At 39.6% G+C, this 21,798-nt stretch overlaps 1 protein-coding gene across 4 annotated transcripts; it reads left to right on the forward strand.

Moving 5' to 3' along the window:
- Positions 1-3,604: 3,604 nt before the first annotated feature.
- Positions 3,605-20,934, forward strand: LOC140954052 (ammonium transporter Rh type B-B-like). Of its 4 annotated transcripts, none has more exons than XM_073403451.1 (9): positions 3,605-3,894; positions 12,825-13,020; positions 14,266-14,561; positions 15,364-15,542; positions 15,874-16,011; positions 16,411-16,547; positions 17,466-17,644; positions 18,959-19,032; positions 19,693-20,934. In XM_073403451.1, the coding sequence occupies exons 1-9, from the start codon at positions 3,633-3,635 to the stop codon at positions 19,762-19,764; spliced, it is 1,533 nt and encodes a 510-aa protein (XP_073259552.1). In that variant the 5' UTR covers positions 3,605-3,632; the 3' UTR covers positions 19,765-20,934. The 4 variants fall into 4 exon arrangements, with proteins under 4 accessions (XP_073259552.1, XP_073259553.1, XP_073259551.1 ...); XM_073403452.1 differs by lacking the exon at positions 3,605-3,894 and adding an exon at positions 5,910-6,120; XM_073403450.1 differs by lacking the exon at positions 3,605-3,894 and adding an exon at positions 7,669-8,003.
- The last annotated feature ends 864 nt before the right edge of the window (positions 20,935-21,798 follow it).

The following is a 21,798-nucleotide window of genomic DNA, read 5'->3' on the forward strand; positions in this document are numbered from 1 at the left end:
TTATAACACTTTTAAGGACTGACTCCTCCAGAATACTATTTGAAGAGAAAATAAAATAAATAAATAAATAAAAAAATACACCTCCTAAGAGATCCATTTTATTTCAAGGTATTTATTTGATTATACATGAACTGCCTGACTTTTGTGTAAAACTTTTGGAAGTTTGGTACTGCCTATATATCTCCCTGATTTTGCACTTTAGACAGTTAGTTCCGAAAATAAAAAAAACCTGGAAAAAAAACAAAACAAAACAAAACAAAACAAAACAAAACAAAAAACAACAGCAACAAAAACGGCCGGATTGTGAGTTCTTTAAATACACCCTGACAACAACGTTGCACTTATGCACACAAGGTCTGACGTAGATGCTGAAAAAGCCTGAAAATTTTAAAAAATATACAGGCTTGAACGGGATCGTGCGTTTGTAAAATACCTGAAGACATGAATGTGAATATATGAAATTCTATACATTGGAAACGTGAGAGAAAGAAAAAACGTGTAAAACTGATCATCGTAGTTATAAAACACGCAACTAATGAAAAAACCTGAAAGAAAAAAAAATTATAATAATATGGCGTTCTTTTTGCGTCTGCTTTACTTGCGTACATTAAAATAATCCGTTTTCACGAGGTAAATGTTTTTCCCGCGTTTCAAGTATATGAAACTTTATGAAGCTTCTTCAATCTTCTGCTGCTTGGTATACGTTACATGTTACACGTATGTCTAATGATCATCTCCGTGACTAATATTACCCGTCGTTTAAAAGCCTTCCAAGAGTCAAAAGAATGAGGCGAAACGCTTTGAAAAAAATGTGCTTCTACTCGCTTTCCCAGTATCTGAAACGTTGGTTCAAAGTACAAATGACAGATCGGGTCAAACGATAAATAAAACACAAAACAAAACAAAACAAAAAAATAAAAAAAGGGATGCAAGTATAAGCAAATGTTTCTAATTATATTTTTGTACATCTGGATAGAGGAATTCTAGGGCGGAGATTAAGTTTGATCAATTACCATCACTGTTTTTCTTGTTGGCCTGTATCAAAGGGTGTGGAGAATGGAAGAAATGCCATTCAAAAGTTGAGAGTGCACTTAAAAGACATTTAAAATCTTTATCATTGAACATTTTAATTAGATTACTCTGCTCTTTATATCTTTCTGTGCTAACACAGAAAGTGCTATAGTCAATAAGGGATTAAAAATGAAGAGTTACATCCAGTAATGGCTTTTTTCGTCTGTTGTTGCTACATATGATCTGTATCCGCCAGTTTTTAGTCATAACCGACGCCAAGAAGGGTTAAAAGAGCAGTTTTAAGGTTCACCTCAACGCCATGATTCTGTGAGTACTAAGTCCAACTGAGAATCAAAGTAGAGATTTATTTGAAAAAAGTAAAAACAGATGCTTCACTTCTCCACATGTTATCCACGTCCATCTGACATGGATAATAAACCCTAATGAACTGTATTATATAACACAGTTATTATTTTTATTTTATTTTTTTTTTATTGTTACATTGAGAATGAAACAAAAACTAGAAAGTAGCCGATTGAAACTTGACCGAACTACAACAATGACAAAACAAAAAAGGAGAGCTTCTTCTGAAAAACAACTGAAGTCTGTCAAAGACCAAACTTATTATTAAAACTGTAATAAATATGACAGTGATTTCCGAAAAAAAAAAACCAAATGAACGTTGTCATAATCGTTCAGGTTGCTCTGCCCCGGTTGTTCACCATTCAGGTCCAAAGTCCAAATGACGCTGTTTCTCAGACTCACGACTTCAGTGACCCAATTCCCATTTCTTCTCTGTGCAAAACTTCTGTTCATCAAAGAAACCTAACGATGCATTTTGGTTGAATGTTTTGTGAGAAAAGAGGATATATATATAGTCCAATGAATCTCTGAAGAAACAGTGAGATCAATCCGTCACATCGTGTCGCCATGAAAAAAAAAAACCAAACTCTCGGTGTTTTCGTGAAAACATAGCATGCTATTCTTTGTTTGTTTTCTTATTTGGTTTTATCTGCAATGACTTGTCTTCGAAATTTTGGAGTGAGTATGCAGGCCAGGTTTCATCGTGAAAACATCAGGCTGAATCGTTGACAACAGCCGCGGAGTGTGCTCTCGGATCGGCAGCACACGCCGTTCCAAAGTCCACTTAATGCCCAAGTGCTGGAGATTTTCCTTTCAGTGCAATTAGTGGTCATCGTCTTCTTCTATTTCTGTTTTATTTTTTCCACAAGTAATTTTCAGACTGTGCCGCAGTACTTTTTACAGAGAAAGGTTCACAGGGCCTCCTCTTCGAAAACGATACCATTCTTCACTTGGGAATTATATGACAACCACCCAAGTGGTATATATCGTTGAGTAGAAAAGGGGTTTAGGGTACTACTGCAAAAAATCTACTTCAAACAAGTGATTTGATAAACTTTATCCAGGAGCTTGAGAGTAAGAACTGTATGATTTTACATGATGTAAGATAGAACGAGGAGGAAAAAACCGCGCAAAGAAAGCGGAAACATTATTGGATCATTGGTCGCACGGTTTGTAAAAGAGAATGCATGCCATGGTCACAAAATCACTGAAGTTTACTGAAGTCACTTTGAAAAGAGTGGTGAATGGTCACTAGTAGTATGCGAGACAGCGCAAGATTCTTCAAAGCTTCTGACACTGGAAAACTATACATTTTATTTTGTTTACAATAAAATCGACTAACGAATAACATAATTAATAAGTGACGAACATTTATCGCGTGGTTTCCGGTTCGAGTTTCGCCGAACAGTTTACGTGACTTCCGGTGGGTCAAACCTCACATGCAGGCAAAGCGGAAAGATGATCGTTATTACTTTTTTAAACAAGTGTTTTGTTATTTATTACTTCATTAAAATAATATAAAATAAAGAAAGAAAAAAGAATACACTAAGGAAAGTTAAATTTAGCTTAATGAGTAGTTTTTCTCTCAAAAAACGTTTGTACTTGAGACCATACAAACGCACTTACCCACCCACCCAAGGGGTATAAGTACGTCTAAAACCGTATCTAACAAAACAGAATACGCGACACGTAAACTGAGAAAATAGCAAAAGGTGGGTTTCCCTTTACCCGTCAAGATAAAGTCTGTTTGCATATAATTCTTTTCTCAGCCATTATTTTGTGCCATAGTGTTTTATTCGAATTACTTACGTGACCTTGAGAAGACGGGCAACAAAACAGGATACGAAATATATTTGTTACACGTGATTTTAGCTGCTGTCAGTGTAGGCGTAACAAGTTTGTAAAGAAGGCACGTAACAAGTTTTTAAAGAAGCCGTCGTTCTAGTGAAACTCATCCAAAAAAATGGTTTTGTACCAGCTAAGGAAATAAAGTAAACTGTCCAACGTAGGAAAAAGATAAGACGGCTGACGTTCCGGGTGAGCCGTTCATATGAGATGTTTAGTGCCCATGTTTTGGTGGGAAAAAAGCACACCCATCGCGGGACACAGGAAGAACACGAGTTCAGCCATGCACCGTATGATTTCTGTGAGATCAGGGCGTTGTCCTAGCGACGGGCAGTTCATAGTCCACTTAAGTTTGAGCCCATATAACTGATCTTTCACCATGGATTTTGCCTTAGAACGATCATTCGTTCCCTATGCCCCCGTCTCTCACAGAATCCACTCCGCTGGTTCCAAAACAGCAAAAACCAGTGCAACAAGAAGAGGAAAAGATGAGTCTAAAATTTTCCTCCGTCGCGGCCGCGTTTCAGCTACTACTTATTATATTATTTGGAACAATTACGAGATATGGAGACCAAGCCTTACCTCCCCATCTACGTAAAGATGCTGTAGGAGGACCGGATAACGTGTCCGCTGACGCACACCCAGGCAACAACCACATTTCAGTTTATTATTCAAGTAAGTCAATTTATGTACCTTTTTATTTTATTAATTTTTTGCAGTTTTTTTCAAGTTAGTCAGGGAGAATTTCTTAACTCTGCGATCCCAATGCAGCATCAAAATCTATCGTAAAATTTCAAGAGCGCGGTTTAATGAAAATATCTAAAAAAAACCTGCGCACGTTAATTTGCCAGAACGCGTCCAAATTAAGTCAAACGCGTTCACTATTGGTAGATTTTCAATTAAAGAATCAATGTAGATTTATGAGCTATATAAATATTTACTAAGGCATGCGATTATGCAACACGCCGCGGCAAGAGAACCTTGAAATTATCATTTATAACATTAAAGAACATAAGCCTCTTCATAGCAAGGATGAAAATTGGCCTGACAGTGATCCATCCAAGTGATCAGATGGTCAGTACTCTTGTAATCGTAGCGAAACAAGGAGAGGCCTTTTTCCTTACTCCTTTCTCCTCGTTTTTTTAAGCGCCTGGACCAAAAGGCTAAGAATAAAAATGCTTCATTACGATTATCTTTTAAAGAGCCACTTATTTGGCCTATTTATTGCCTGTCACAAGTGAAGCTTATGACAAATGAGTATTCGTTTAGATCAGTCACGTGCCGGGAATCATGGCTGGCATGATTAGGGAGCGGGGGTAGGGTGGGGAAAGGGTATTGATGATCATTAAATCAAATGCCTGAAATATTCAATATCTTATGCCTTAGATTCCCTTGAGCTTCAAGTAATCTCCTAAGTAGATGTAAAATTTTAAAGGAGCATGGCCGTAGCCCTGCAGGCAGACATTCTTGGAAGTCATCACCCGTTTCTCGCTTTCCTTGACGAGGAATGCGTGACGAATCCCTAAGGAGCTAACCGTGATTTTTCTCTTTTCAACATTTCCGTGACTTCAGTTTAATTTGTAGTCAACCGAGGGTGATCATGAACCGTTTTAAATAAGTTTTTTGAGGTGAATTTGAAAATAGAGAAAAAAACCAAATAAATGTATCTTTAAATAGATATTGAAGACAGTAAGAAGAATTTCCGGTCAACGTCCGCTGGCGATAGTCTGCTTCACAGTCGTTCTTTGTGTCTTCACGCAACGGAGGAGCGTTGCGTGACGACACAAAGAACGGTTGTGGAGCTGACTACTGGCGAATGGGTGCTGCGCGCAAATTGAAAAAAAGAAAGAAAAAAAGAAAAACAACAGGCAACCAATTCCAAAAACCACTTCAGAGCTCTTGTTTACTTTCAGAGCTTCTTCTTTACACTAGACAAGATCTGTATGAGTAGAACTATCATCTTTCTTTGAGTCTCCTTTTTACCTGTCTGATTGCGAGAGACGATAAGAATTCCCAGCACCCCCTGCCCTTCCCCCTGGATACCTTAAGCTAACACGTGATTAAACGTGAAATGATCGCGATTTTAAAATCTGTAGTACCATGAAAGCCAATGGTAATTTCTGTGTTATTGGATAATTACAGAGAAAATGTTTATCGCTTTTTTTTCCCCAAAAATGTCTCGCTCCGGTCGGGCCATGAAAAACGAAACTCAGACACAAATTTTCAGCGCGGATGGCCTAATACTTCCTATATATTATTCTTGGATTATTGCCCGAAAATGTCGAAAACAACATAAGAAATAAAAGGGTTGTGAATTCCAATTTGAGAAACCCCTGCCCTTGGGTTTAGAAAAGCTTACCGTCCGGGCCGTACTAACAGAAAACACTGCACAACAGCGTTGATAAAATGCAGCAAAATAGAAACTTACACATACATTTACATTTACATACATTTTTACATGTACGTTTCGTTCTCAATTATGTGGGGGGTAGCCTGCATGACAGGCGCTTTATGAGCCAAGCGGGACGAACGCGATATTCCGCTTGGCTCATAAAGCACCTGTCATCCAGGCTATGTGGGGGGCTATTGTGGTGGGTACAGGATTAACGGGGTCGAATTTCACACTTACTTTATTGCGGGGCGGTGTTTGTTGATTTGCGCCGTTGGCACTTCGGTTGCTTGAATTGAAAAGACATCACATTCTGCTCTCGAAGTAAGCGATGGGGCTAAAATTCACAATTACAGGGCTTCTCTTCCAGGCCTTGCTAATAATACTTTTTGCAGTCCTTGTGGATTATTCCGACCATGCTTTACCATCGCATTCTCGAAAAGGAGCCTCAGGAGATGTGAACGTTACGACCGAGACACTCCATGTGAACGATGTATCTGTCTACTATCCAAGTAAGATTGTGTGTTTTACTTGTAATAGTTGCTTTATTCGCTTGCGGATTCGAAGTATACCTACATCTCCGGGGTTTTATTTTGAATATTAGAAATACTCGAGATATACTTTGCGATATATTTACATGCAATGTCATCAAAAATACTTACGCTACACTCTGATCGGCTAGTAATGCAAGACGCCTGTTCGTATTGAGGTAATTCTCAAGCCTCCGCTCTTGTCAGGTCCATAGCACGTTTTGTTGAAAAGATTATTTACATAAAATAGAATTCCTGTCAATGATGAATTCTTCAAGGGTAGAGGTGAGAGATTGTTTACCCATCTTGACATATGCAACAAAGAGCTTGGGGAAGTTATCATGGAATATATGAAAATCATATATGTGAACCGCGGAGTGAAGAAGGATTATACGAAGGAAGATCATCGCAGTTATATACGCGACTTTTGCGGTTACGAAAAGATAGCCTGAAAAAAAAAATCAGGCTTGTATGGGATTCGAACCCTTGACCTGTGCGATACCGATGCAGCGCTCTACCAATTTTAAAAGCTAACAAGCCAACTGGGAGCAGGTCGTTGAATTAGCTTAGACGTTTATAACAAGAGAAAAAAGTTTACATGCCTTTGATTGAAAAGTTGTAACAAGCATGCTTGAAGACTATTTTGACTCTTCATGCGCCAAGAAACTATTTACTACTGTCGACCATCACAATGTATGAATTGATATCGAATGACAGTTAGGGTGGGTGCCGCGCGTGTCCATAAGAAATAAAGGGGATTATTTTTGTTATTATTACACTTTTTTTGGTTGTCGCTTTTATATTCAAACTGCCTACGTCCACACCTACAACCGTTAAGACTAGTTAACAAAAATTTGTAAAGATTAGTCTCATTTCATGCAACAAAATCTCAGATCACATTTTGATCACACCAAATTACACGCCCCCACCCCGCCTTTCTCCGTCACCCCACGCGTGTCTCACATTCAACAATACCCTTGATAACCACAATTCACTTAATATTCTGACCTTTCAAATATCTTAAGGATCACTATTACATTGCACCGATCCTTAAATCCCAGTTACCTGCGGTAGCTAACATAACTTGTTATCATGGTCAAACGTAAATTTCCAAGCGTCAGTCAGGAATTATCGAGCACTTGAAATGTCTGATATTTGCCTGAACAGTTCAATTGCCCCGATATTGATTAGCATTGCGTGAGATTCTTGCCTCCCTACCAATTTGCATCTAAATTGTTTTTAAAATCGCAAACATTCTATTTACATAGTTGAGTATTTACATCGAGTAAGCACCCGAAAAGAGAAAGCGTGTGCCAACAGCTTTGACTATACTATGATCCACTTTCGCATTGTCTGAAATGCACCTTATTTATTTTTGCCCCCCAGAATTTTTTATAACTATTGTTTTCATATTTCTCCTGGGTATTACAGTTGTCTTACGAGAAATTAAAAACAATACTTATGCAAAATTCTGGAGGGCAAACAAGGTGTATTATGGGCAATGTGGTAGTGGCGGTACGTAAACAAATTTTTTTCCGCCTCGAAGTCCACGGGTGTCCAAGATTTCTGATTCAAGATGGCGGACGATTCGCTGCATTCCTCTGTGCGTGAGCCGCTTACTGTCGAAACCACTACCTGTAGGCCAACATGCAGACGCCCAGTCAACGGCACCCAGATAAAATTCACATTTGTTAGTTTGGTTTTTCAGTTTAGCCTTATTGTAATGTTTATGGTGCTAGTCGACTATGGTGAACAATCCCTTCCATCTCCAATCGGCCAGCGCCCGATGGCTAAAAGCGACAAAAGTGCAGGAAACAGAGACGAAAACGAACGGGCCTTCAATGACATATCGATCTATTATCCAAGTAAGTGTCTCAGATCATGTCAGGCAGTGTTTTTATTTCAAGTATGTTTCGGTGCTGCAGACCCTGACTCCATTTACCCTGGCTCCGACCAGCGGTCCGTTCTCAAAATACCTAGGATCGGATAGTCCTTGCTCTAAAACGTTTTCGCTGCTTGCGACCCATCAGAAATTAGGAAAGAATAGAAAACCTCCGCCACGAGGGTAAGCTGAAAACCTCTAGCTGTTATCCAGTTATATTGTTAAGTACAAAAACATAACTAAATCGATAATTGTGTCTTGAACTTGTATGAACATCGCACTGCAGTGAAAAAAGAGCCAGAAAAAACGAATTAAATCGGCAATTGCCGAGGCTGTGTACGCCAATCACCAGCACGACTGCTTAAGCCTTAATATTTTGAAGTTATCAAATTAATTTATACAAGTCCAACGACGCTACTCAGGTTGTTGTTCTACTGTAGTTCCACAAGACTGATTACCACACTTCAGTAATTTTGGGAAGAAATGGGAAACAGACATGGAAGTTTAATCATTAAAAAGCTCAAAATGAGAAACACGAAATACAATTAACTGGAAGAAAACTAAATAAAATAAAGCGTTGAAGTCGTTTAAGTGTTTAGGTAGCCACGTGGATCGAGGTGTTCATATGTCTTGAACGACATTCATGATGAAAATTCTGGCGACCTGATTGGTTGAAAAGTTCATTTCCATAAAGTCATCACTCCATCAACACGCCACGCAACATACATGTCTGAAATTTGGATTATCGATCCTTTGACTGAATAGGTCATGTCAATCAGAATTTTTTCGAAGTTTGCTGGTTAATTCATAAGGAAGACAATATACTGTAATTTTTTATCAGAAACTACCCAAAGAAACATATAGTACAGCAGCAAAATCACTAACATGCGCACTCAAGTTGGTCATGTGGCACGCCGTCGTTGGAAAATCGACAAATAAACCTACTTGCCAAAACGTTAATTTACAAATGTAGTAAAACTTCCAACCTTAAGAAAAATTGGAATTTTTAAGGTTAAGAGACTTAGTAGACAGACCGGTCAAGGCCGGGGTCGAAAACACATCAACGTCCTTACGAACAGGGGACACACAGGCAACTGCACACAAACGAGGGGTTGGATGAGGCGGGGGGTGTAACCATCTACCGAATCAATTTTCCACTTGTTACATCATCCAGCAATTCTACCACAGAAACGAACAAATCCTTCTTAAAAAAAGTTCTTTACTACCACCATTTTTTGGTTTCCTCAATTTGTATTTTCATTCAACTTATATTACATTCATTTCTAGATTTACTGTGTTGGTTCATTCTTGAAAACGTACAATTTTCGTGCAGGCTGAATTCAGTCACAAGGAAAACGTTGCAATGGTCGTTTTTTCAAGAAAAATAAATAAATAAAATAAGAGGAACATTTCTGAATTTGCCCTTTAACGTCAGTACTTTTGGCATCTCCATCAGACGATTTCCTTTCTTTTCGCGCCATTTTTTCTGCAGTTGTGCGTAACTATATCTATGGTCTCCTCTGTTAGGTCTGTTAGCAATGCAATAAATAAAATTGTATTGTTATGTATTGTATTTACAGTTCCTTTGTAGTCTATACAAAGGTTGAATGTCAAACAAGCATAGCTCACGTCTTTGATGTCGAATTTCGTTTCCCAAGCCATTAAAAAAGGGCGAAAAATACTTTCCTGACCTCCTCAAATAAACAACTATTCCGTTTCGTGGAAATATATTACACTCTTTGCTTTCTTTCGAGTTATGACGAATGAATATTTTTCCGCATTAAGTTTTACTTTTAGTTTAATTTGCATCACGGTTTTAACCCACTGGGTTAACTTTTTCAAGAGATCTTTTGATTCTTATAAAGTGATAAAAGAAAGAGCAAAACATATACAGCACGTTTTTTAAATATTTTATTCATTTATGTATTTTTTTTTTAATTTTATCATGATTTACTATACCATTTGCCACTACATTTTTCTGTTGAGTACTATGACTAGTATTGCTTTAGGTTAGTTATCATTTAATTCTTTGTGCTCAAAACAATAGTGTCTGAAAGTTCGGAGTTCAAACAAACGAAGGTCTTGCATTTATTGGGCAATCAAGACAAGTAGAATAGAAATTGGAAATCTCGTTGAATCCATTCAAATTATGCAATCTGAACTAAATTCAATGAACGAATTGAATTGAATTTAAATTTGTACATTGCGTAAGTACAGAATCCCCTATTTGGCACCTCAAGGGCTCTTGTGTAGCATATAGACTGCCTGCAGTCCACCTTTTCTCTTAAAATCCGTCCACTTCTTATCCGAGCCAGCAAGATTGCAAACGACGACGTTATACAATGAGAGATTAGGACGAGACGAGACGCCCTCGTTTATCGCGGCTCGCGTGCATGGATTATCCGTGGAGTAACTTCGTTACGAAATACGATGCATTTACAATAGACTTTTGCTTTGAACAATGGCACAGATGTTAACCATATTAACAAAGCTAATGACAGATGTCTAGCCAATAGCAATTCGTTTCAAACATGCCGATCCATAAATAAATACAAGGTCGGTGAAAAGAAAACTAGCCATTGCTAAAACCCACCAGCCAAGTCGTCGAAGCTACTGTGGCCATTTTCTATCTGGGTGTAACCAAAAATACTCGACTTTGAGCTATGAAGTTTTGTATAGTCGCAGCTTTATTTCAAATCTTGATAATCATCCTCTACGGCGCATTGGTGGAGTATGGTGATCATGCTTTGCCCCCTCATAAACGCAAAGGGGCTAATCAAAACGCATCAGCGTCTAATCCCAGCTTGGAAGTCAACGATGTGACGGTTTATTACCCGAGTAAGTAGCTTATCGCTTAATAGTATTTTTCACTTTCGTTAAACTTTGTTGTTGCAAAAGCAGTATTGAATTGTATATATCACATGAGCAGAAGAATACCTCCTTTTTTTGAACTTTGATAAAGGTCCTTGAAATAAACTTTAGGACAAATTAGCTTAGCTTACAGATCTCTTGCAAGCCTATGTGGCTATGTCAAATTACTTTCAATTCTATGAGCAGTTAGCAAACTTCCTCTAAGAAAAACAACATATTTCGCTTGCCCGTGCTGTTTACTCTTAAGGATTAAAAGCTCGGAAAAATGCTCGGAAACTAAGTCAAAGGTCAAACAACCTGTGGCGAGTTGAAATACTTGCCTTATCCGACTTCTTGAGTCACTCCCGCTATTCATCGCGCTCTCTTTGAAAGTATAAGCGAAGACGATAGGAGACGTTCAGCTCAAGCAGAAAGAGTCAGGAAAGTGTGACTCAACTGACCAAGATGGAAATACATACTCGAACCACGACTAAACCGCTTATTTTGCTCACAACTTGATCTAGTGGCGAAATTCCTCGTTTAGTTGATATCGATACTCGTGATACCTGCAATGTTAACAACTTATTTATTTATTTATTTCTCGCTTAAGAATGACGCGTTAATTTTGATTTAGTGAAAAAGAAAGTATTCTTAATTAATTGCAGCGAATTAACATACAAACTTAACGAAATGGGAACGGTCGGAGGTGTGTCTCTGAAGGGCCTGTACAAGTGTGCTCGAGAGTCCGGGCTGGCTTTTGATGACAGATCCAGCCCGGTTTGTGGTTTGTATGAGAAAATTCATCCCATGTTAGCCAGAATAAAGTTGATTACGTGATAGTGTGCACGATAGTATATAGAAAACACTTTCTTTTCTTGCAGTTATAAAATTTTCTAATATTCGATATCCAGAAACAATTTTTCGCCACTTTCTTTCAACATAGTTGTACGTTGTCCGGATAAACCACTCCGCAAGTTCGCCTTTTTCTCCTCGTTGGTGCCTTCTCGTAAAAATACACCAAAAATCTGCAAAACAAATCAAACACATTTAGCCCTTTGTAATCTTAATCAAATCTAGTATTCTTCTCAGGATGTGGTTAATTTAAAAAAATCTTTATCGCCAGTAGGGATAGTTCAGAAGGCAATGACACGCAACAATTGATAGAATTCTTTTTCCTTTAAAAGGGCAGTATGGTGGGAGTTTGAAGACGTATTCTGCATTTTGAAATCAATAGCCCGCGACCATTGTTATATGCCTTGTTTATATGCACTAATTTCGCAATGAATATGAAATAGCGGTCTTTTGTTGTTAAAGAAAGAAATATTATCAGGGGCGCTGGCGGAATTTAAAAAATCAAGCTTGGTAGGGTCACATTCCACTCTTCTTCTTGATGACAGTTACGCCACTTGAATGGTCTTCCTTCACACTACACCGTGTTTACAGGGCTTCGAACTCACTGGGATTGGATTGCCAACACTTTGAATTAAACAATTACCTTCGAGCTCGTTTTTGACTGACCTACGAACGTAGAAAGTCAGTTTCCTTTTTTGTAGAACTGGCTCTGATTGGCCGATTAATTTGAAGTGACCCGGTTGAGATTCTTACATTGTTTTTCTTTTGTTTTGTGTAGTTTTGTTTTTACTTTTTTTTAAAAATATTTTTCGAAGCATTGCAAGCGGTTGAAAAGGCATCCTTATAAGCAATTCATAACTATGATTTAAGCTAACAGCGGTCCCTTTCTGGTCCGAGCAAGATTGTACTGTTCCCTTTTCGGACAACTTCGTTAACACGACCAGATATAAAGGTTCGTGGCCTATACCTGTTTTTTTTTTTTATGAACGCGGTTTTACTGGGACAGTGGGCGGTCGTAGATTAATGCGGTGGCCAATTCCTCATGGCTGGATTTGGCTGAATTCCGCGACATGGCTCATTAAATTTTTCTTTGTTCTTCCAGTGTTCCAAGATGTCCATGTTATGATCTATATCGGTTTCGGATTTCTGATGACCTTCCTAAAGAAGTATGGCTATGGAGCAGTAGGGTACAACTTCTTTATCGCTGCTCTTATTACACAATGGGGAACCATTATATCAGGCTGCTTCAATCAGATTTACGCCGAGGGACACAGCCATATTGAACTTAGCATTCAATCGTGAGTATTTTTATTTTGCTTTTTCGCGTCCTTCAACTACTCGAAAGTGTTGCAGCTTGTCTGGATTTTAGCCTAGTTTCATTTTGTTGTGTTTTTGTTTGCTTGTTTCTTTTCAGTAAGTGACATAAGCGGCTCGGAAAAAAAAATCCGAGTAATCCTAACATACAGGGCCGGGTTTGTTCAAAGCTGGGTTGAGATAACCCATGGTTAATGTGAAATTTGAACAGATATGAAGGCTTAAAAAGTAAATTCAGTTTAATCCTTTTTGTCAACAAGTTGATGATTGGATGCTCTTAATATAACAGACCAAAATACCCGAGAAAATACTTTTGATCAAAAGAAGAAGAAACCCGGGTTAAATTTAACACTGGGTTGAGCACTAATCGGCTTTCGAACAACTGGGCTCACAAGTCGAACCTATGACCGTCGCTGGTTACTAGTCCAGAGGCGCTACCACTAAGCTATACAGGAAACTCGTAGGAGCAAAGATACTAAACTTGGTTCATGTGGCATCCTGCATTCTGCTAAGACTGGGCTACACTGGCTAGAACTACACGCTCTCAAAAAGGAGTAGCCTGCGAACACAGCCATTTCTCCTTGTCCTCGCCGCTTGGGTCGTTTCGCCAGGAGTAACGCCGTCCCTCCAGGCGAAACGTCCCTATAGCGGTTAAAAGCAAGGAGCGACGGCGGTACACGGCGACGGAGACGGCGACGGCGACGGTGACGGTGACGAGAACGGCAAAAATGCAATAGGTTTAATTAGTAAAGCGACAACTTTGCACGTGCATCACACTTTTTTGTACCTTTCTTTGACGTCACTGCACGACGACGACGTGAAAATGCCTAATTTCACATTTTATGGGTCTTTTATGGAAGACGTAGACAAGCGTCGAAGAATCTTTCTTTCTCTTTCTAAACTTGAGTGCGCTCCCCAAGAAATCAACTCCAGGGAAATAGACCTACATTTGACATTTTCAGCGAATTGGAATTAACGCGACAAAGTTTCAAAACAACGCGAATTCATTTTAAAACTGACGTTTTTTGCAGCCTTCGCCGTCGTCGATGCTAAAACTCCTTATCTCGCTAAACCCGTAGTAGAAGGACGCAGACGGCAATTGTGTTTTCCCGACAAAATTACGCTGGCTCGCTCACGCGCGCGAACTACTTAGTACTGAGAAAATCTCGTTCTCGTTGTCGTCCTCGTCTTAGAATCTAAGCGTCTCTAACAGTTCCTTTCTCTTGCAGTTTGGTCACCGCAGAATTTGCCGCCGCTACAGTTCTAATCACCTATGGAGCTGTTTTGGGAAAAGTAAGCCGTCTACAATTGTTAGTCATCGGCGTGCTGGAGATTATCTTCTACGCCATCAACGAATTAATTGCTGTCGAGTTTCTGAAGTTTTCCGACGCTGGTGGTTCCATTATTATCCACGCTTTTGGGGCTTATTTTGGACTGGCTTTGTCTCGAACTCTTTATACCAAGAAAGCTTTGGACAGTCCTAAAGAGGGATCAAACTACCATTCCGATTTGTTTGCTATGATTGGTGAGTTCTTGATCACAAATTTTTGAGCCTTATTCAGAAGGGAAGCCTTAATCCGATAATTAACAAGGAGCAATTTTGTTACATGCGCGAACTGATAAAAAAAAAGGATTATAGAAAAGGAGCATGAAAAGAATCAATATAAAGAAAGTTTATCTTTATTTTGCGTACATCCACCATAACATTTTGTCCATAGGCCGAAAAGTTGGAACAACGTAAAAGCATTCAAACACCAGTTTCAGTAAAAATCAAAGTTGATCGTCTTGAGCTTATAAGCTTTTTACTATCCTTACTACCCTTGCTATTTGACAAGTGCGCATGCATTCTTAGTGGTATATGATAGATCAGACGAGTCTACTGAAGAACGACATTTTTTACGTTAACAAACGTACCTACCTACATGGTTTGCGAGTAAACGAAAACAGTAAATGCATGCATTTAAGTTTTGCGCTAGTCAATGTGTATCATTCTAGGCGCTGCGTACACAATCTGTATCTACGCTTTCGTCAGAATAACCACTCCCCCTAACCTTAAGGCTATGGTTCGTTCCTATATTAGCCTGGTATAGCTGGTCGGAGATCAGCGTGGGTTTATACTTTTTGGCGGGGAGATTATGCGCGAAGTTAGAGGCGAATTCGCGTGGGAAAAATTCCGTCATCATTTTTCTCGCGGCTTACTCGTCAAATCAAACCTTTGAATGAATCAATTGCGCGCGATAAATTCTGCCAGCTACGCAGGTAAGCTGATTTCTAATCACTCTCTGGGGAAAGTACTTTTGTGCATATTGATGTGTCCTTACCAACAGGTACCGTTTTCCTGTGGATGTACTGGCCCAGCTTTAATGCGGCCCTTGTGGCTCCTGATTATGTTGCCCAGCATCGATCTGTTATCAACACCTACTTTTCACTGGCTGCCGCTTGTGTCACGACTTTCGCTCTCTCACCAGTCTTTCAACGAGAAGGTGGCAAGTGGAGATTGAGTATGGTGAGAAAATTACTAACTTTCCGTTTTTATTTTATGGGAGGGGGGTGGGGGTAAGGTTTGGGTTAGAGGGGCAAGAATGGTACAGTGGAGAGAGCACAGGCTAACCTCTCTTATTGCCAAGAAAGTCGCTGCTCGAGCGCAAAATTCAAGAATTCGCAAAAATGTTCAGAGACACTTACGAGATGGGAAAACCATGTGCAAAAAGTAAACTACAGAACTACATGAGGACTTAATTTTCAGCCATGGAATTTCATTCAGAGACTTGCAAGTAGTACTGAAATGCATTTAAAAAAGAAGGTATTAGCTAATTGTTCGATTATGTTTTTCAAAGGTCCACGTGCAAAACGCGACCCTGGCAGGAGGCGTTGCCATCGGAACCGCATCTAACATGTCAATCAGCCCTTGGGGAGCTCTTCTGATTGGCTGCTGTGCCGGCGCACTGAGCACCGTGGGATACGCCTATGTAACTGTAAGTAAACGAGATCTTCCTCCAAAGAACGTGTTTGATAACTACAAACCACACTGCTTGCCTTTCTAGCCATCATGGCCACGAACTAAAGTGTTATCCATTAAGTGACTCTTCCGTAACGGATACATTGCCTGTATTGTTGTACAACTCACCCCGTGGACTGGCCATTTTAAGACTTCAAACAGTGTCTTATTTGGTATTAGAATTTGTGGGGTGGCACGCCACCAAGCGCCAATGCCGTGAAAGGCTAGAAGTAAGGGTGCCTCTTCTATTTGCGCCCTTAATCATTTGCGTAGCCATTATTTTTCCTCTTTCTCGTTTTGCTCCATCGTATTCTTTAAAGTTTTATCTGCATTGGTTCGACTTAAAAGTATGCAAAATTTATGATTTATTTCTCAGCCATTCCTGACGAAGTACACCAAGACCCATGACACCTGTGGTGTGAACAACTTGCATGGAATGCCGGGAATCCTCGGTGCCATCGCGGGTGCAATAGCTGCTGCAAATGCAAACGCTGACAAATACGGATATGATGGGTAAGATGATGCTTGTTTTTATGCTAATACTGTGTTCCATTGGATAGTTTAAGAATATCCCTTTCACGGTTGTTGTTGTTGTTGTTGTTATAATTATTATTATTGTTGTTTTTATTATAAATTTTTTTCAACTTTTGATAAAGAAAAGTAAGCGAATATCCATCGATACTGCCGGAAAGTCAAAGAGGGTATTAGAATAACGTAGCTTACCAAGTTTAAGAGGATTCGTCCAAAGAGAGCAAAGTCGCGAAGTTTTACAGACGCCTAGTATGGTGGCAGGGCGGGGCAGGGCGGGGGGAGGCACGAACTTGCGCTCCACCTTACAAATGTCTGTAAAATTCTGCCACTTTGTGGAACTATACAGGGGCGGATCTAGGGGGAGGGGGCAGGGGGTGCGCACCCCCCCCCCCCAAGATGACCTGCGGTTTTCTAATACAACTGGTATTCTGCAAAAAAAACTACTGGTGTTGAAGTAGAGCAAGAGACGAGTGCACCCCCTCCTAATAAAAATCCTGGATCCGCCCCTGCTATATGTTCGTTAGTTTTCAACAAATAGTTTTCGAACTTGGCAACTTTACTGGTTTTAAGGCGTTCTTACCAGCTGGTAGCACTCATAAGCTGAAAAGACTGTGGAGAAGGGTCTATTGGAAATACAGTCAACTCCCTCTGAGACGGACACCTTTGGGACCGGCAGTAAGTGTCCGTCTTAGGGAGATGTCCGTCTTATAGAGAGTCAAATAAAGGGAGTAAAGAAACGCAGGGACCAACTCTAGGTGTCCGTCTTATAGAGGTTTCTGTTAAGAGAGAGTCGACTGTAACCATGCTTCCGAATTAGACAAACTAAAGTTTGACCAAACTGGATTCCACTCAGCCCTTTCACCATTATTAATTGGATATTGTTGTGTTGACAATTTTCAGCATGTACAATATTTGGCCTGGGATGGCTCCTGAGAAGAATTCAACAGAGCATCTTAAGCTGATGAACTTGGGTGTGACTGTCAGTGGAGACGGTCGATCTGCAAAGGCCCAGGCTGGTTACCAGATCGCTGGTCTCGCGGTCGCTCTTGGCATCGCTGTCATCGGTGGAATCGTGACTGGTAAAATCTTTGTTGTAGTACAGTCAAACCTGTAATAAGCGGTCACCCTTTAGGATTGGCTTATTGACCGTTATATACGGGGGTACTAACCATTTACTTGGGAAAACGGGAAATCCTGGTTGGAAAATCAAGTGGTTCTTTCTATTCCATTTTACCCTGGGTACCAGAGGTTTTTTCTCGCTTGCGACGGGGAGCTTCGTTTCGTCGGCCGCAGGCCGAAGACACAAGCGGCGAAGCCGCGAGAAGGGTCAATTTTTAAGACTTGACCGAAGCAGGAAACCGCGCATGAAAAGCCTCTGGCACCCAAGGTAATTCCATTTAAGAACCTTCAGAAAATATGGGCTGCGATTTGCAGTGATAAAATGTTTCTACCCTTGTTCAGCTGATTTTGATACACTCCCTAGCAGTTTATTCTCTAGTCTGCTACGTCAAATTTTATGGTTTTATGTTTATGCACAAGATTTCCACCCAGGTCGGTGGTTTGTGTAAATGATAAAACCTCAGGTTGACCGTTATACTACAGGTTTGACAAAAGTGAGAGTTATTCAAGAAATGAAGGTAGTCAAAGAGCGGATTGAAATATCTATCCCACGATAAACTGACCTCCACCTGTTTCTACCTCTTCTTGGGCCAAAAGGAAAAAAAGTTAACGGCCACTTGACGCCATACCCAGTGCGACCTGTTGCACTAGACCGTTTGAAAGAGGTGAAGAGAATAAAAAATAATTCGTTGGAACTTCGGAAAAGGAAAACGGCAAACGTGAATTTTGTATCACGCGACCAAGTTTTCCCCTCTCTGGTCGTTTACCGTTCATTACTTCTACAAAAAGGTTATTTGTTTCACGCCAGTCTTATCCCCAAGAATTGTTTTGAACTATTTTGTCTGCGTATTTTCTATTTTGAGAAATTCTCAACTTGAGTCTGACGTTTACCGTAAACGTGACTCTAATTATCTCTATTGACCAAGCGTGAGATCAAGATGACGGGATATCCAGCTATCTTGACCGAACAAGCTTGGTCAATAAGGGATTTATTATATGGCCATAAAGAAAATGTTTTCTTACGGGACGTGGGCCCATCTTGCCCGCTTGTGTAGCCAATTAGAACGCAGGATTCGCTTCATCTTGTCCTCTCGCGGATTTAGCCATATAATAAATATACGTTTTTGACCAAGCGTGAGGTCAAGATGGCTGGATATTGGTCAGGCTCTTTTCGTCTCAGTCCATAAAAACTCATAAAAGGAACGATTTAAATGATTTATTGTATGATAATGATTGTATGTTTTGTTTTTCACCGTTTTGTCGTCTCCTTGTAGGTTTTATTGTGAGGTTGAAGATCTTTGATCCGCCCACCAAGGAGCAGATGTATGATGATGAAGATTTCTGGGAGGTAAGATCTCAATGCATTTTACAAGTTTGAACGATCGATGTCAACGTGACATTCAAAACCTAGCACCACCATCACTCTGGTTAAACAAGCCTCTCTTAGTGTTGACTCCCCGTACCACCTTCCTCGCGTGTGGCGATTTTCACGCGCGCTCGCGTAATTCACTCGTTCCGCAATACCTGAGGGAAAATAAGAGTCCACTTTTAGTCTACTATATTCTTAAACAGACCTAACTAGAAATGAAAAGATGTTATCTTCATAGTTAGCCTTTTCATCGGCTACTCTTACTGAGGTAAGATATCCTTTCGACGAAATTGTCTTGTATACATACTTAGCTGGACTTATAAACATTTATTTGATGTACAGTAGAACCTCGATAACTGGAACTCGGATAACTCAAATTCCCCGCTAACGCAAACTAAATTTCCTTTTCCTATCATAATTTTGCTGAAATTTACCCCAATAACGCGCACTCCCCGCTAACTTGAACTGTTTTTCTTTTCCCTTCAGAGTTCGAGTAACCGGGATTCTACTATATTATATTTTTAGGTGACTGCATTTTATCGGAACACCCTACCCTGTTAGCACGTGGGTGAGACGCACCTTAGGTGCTCAGGGATACGTTTTAACTTAAACTAATTACAAATTTTCTCTTTGAAACAGGTGCCATATGATGATGTGGAGGCCAACGCTGTGAGCAATGGTGCTATTGAAGAGAAAGATGATAAATTGTGAATAGCTTGTCTCTGAACTGGAAACGTTTTGAGCGAAAATATTTTACCACATTCATTTTATCAATTTCTTTTTTCCTTGCTTCTTATGCTTATTTTCTTTTCCTTTTTTACTTTTGTATATTCACGTATGTGAAGGATATATTACGCTGGCGGAAAATATTCAGCCAAAGCAGCAAAAGGGACATGTGGTTACAGACTTGATCTTTAACGATTACACAAGGGTGGCAAATGATCTTTCATCGGGTTTCCCGCCAAATTGTCGTCAGGCTCACAGAAGACCGTCCGTCTTAATGTGGTCTTGAATTTACTAATCAATTTGAATTTATCATGTAAGTGTGTAAAGAGAAATCATGGCTGCTTTTTTATCATTTTATTTATTTTACTTTTGATATTTGCTGGAATTTTTAGCCCCTTTGTGAACGAATCAGAGGTAAACTAGTCGTTAATTGTCGGCATGCATACTTATTTTTCCCGCCTTGGCGCCAGTTTGTGCATTTATTTGCTCTGACTGGTTAGTTTAACTGTGTGCGCGTGTTTGATTGGTCAGAATAGTGACAGAATAGTTTCCTGACACCCTCCAGACAAATTAGTGAAGAAGTTTAATTTCTTGCGTTGATATATATGATAGCAGGTTTGCAAAGTCTACTTAAAAATGTCGAGAAGTGAACTACAAGTCCATCTGTTATCAAGATAAAACATTTAATTCCTAGTCCTTTTTAAAACTTTGGTGATTTCTTTATTCGATAAAGACAGCTTTTTCAAAGCGTTAGTTGGAGGGTAGACGAGATCGCTATTTTTAGAAGAGGCATTCGATATTTTGATTATGGCTTTTCACAGTTAATTGAAGGCAAAAGTTCCCGGTCGTTCCTTTGCGCTAAGCGTAGCAAGTTTATACAAATTTTTTTGTGTGTGATCCTAGTGGCTGTCGTTAGTTAGATCAATTAGGAACCAAAGTAGTTAATTATACAAAGTATAAAGAACTGTTTTTGATTCGATAGAGTCACCTACAGCTAGAGTTTACTGAGTTCGATATTGTTAAATATTCTTTTGTAGTACGAATGATTAAAACAGGCTTAAATTACTGTCCATTTGCGACTAAAGACTATGGCTTTGTAACTGAAGAAGCAAATATTTTAGAAAAATGAATAAACTTATGACCTGCTAAAAGAAACGGTTCAATGTTGTTTGCGTTTCTTTACTGCCTTTTTCTCAAACATGCGAATTCTGAAGTTCAACAGCCAACTGACTTTTTCGCTGCCGTCAATCGTCTTAACGGACCTCTTAGAAAACAGTACTTTACTTTAACGGGTTCAAAAGGTCATGGTTTGTGATTTGTGATTGGTGGATTTATTCGAAAAAAGCGCAGTAGGCCTCAGTCTTTAATACACTTGAATACAAGCAAGTTATTACTTGCCAAAGGGCATTCCTGGGTGCATGACCATTGTTGTATATCGAATAGTCAATAGTTATTCTCGCCCCTTTTAAGGTAATCCAAGACATCTTGGATTCTGAATTTCAAGCTGTGGATTCCAAATTCCTGTTTCCAATAGTTAGCAGGATTCCGTATCCAAAGTTCTGAATTCCATGTTCCAAAGCCCAGGGTTTCGGATTCAAAAGGCAAAGATTTCCTGATTCCAGAATCCGGATGGCTTTAAATGCAACGATCATTCTGGCTTAGACCAAGCATTTTCTTTTAGTCTTGAGAATCTGAAAATTGTCAGTTGGTTTTGGTTTACTCAAGCATCACGGTTAAGGCATTGCCTGTCCTTCGATCTAAGACCCCCCGCAGCGACAAGGTCTTTTGTTCATACAAGCGATGATCTTTTGATTTTTAACCACTACTGAAAAAAGTCAGTAGAGAGCGAACAACAGCAGTCACGTGTCTGATGACGTCACTATGAAGGAAACAGTGACCTCTGAAATGGGCCAATGGCTTTTTAGTTTGGCGGTCAAACAAGCATGCTTTATTTTATTTAAGGTATTGATGCATAGATACAATCCGTGTCCTGAATGTAAAAGAATCTTATTTCATTAT

The sequence above is a fragment of the Porites lutea genome, chromosome 12, assembly GCF_958299795.1.
Source record: "Porites lutea chromosome 12, jaPorLute2.1, whole genome shotgun sequence".
Lineage (NCBI taxonomy): Eukaryota > Metazoa > Cnidaria > Anthozoa > Scleractinia > Poritidae > Porites > Porites lutea.

Excerpts from the sequence above, each read along its gene's own strand:
- LOC140954052 (XM_073403450.1), top strand. The coding sequence starts at position 7,715 with ATGGCGGACGATTCGCTGCATTCCTCTGTGCGTGAGCCGCTTACTGTC. Across the intron at positions 13,021-14,265 it reads ATTGAACTTAGCATTCAATC|TTTGGTCACCGCAGAATTTG; the intron begins GTGAGTATTTTT and ends TTTCTCTTGCAG. Across the intron at positions 17,645-18,958 it reads CATCGGTGGAATCGTGACTG|GTTTTATTGTGAGGTTGAAG; the intron begins GTAAAATCTTTG and ends GTCTCCTTGTAG.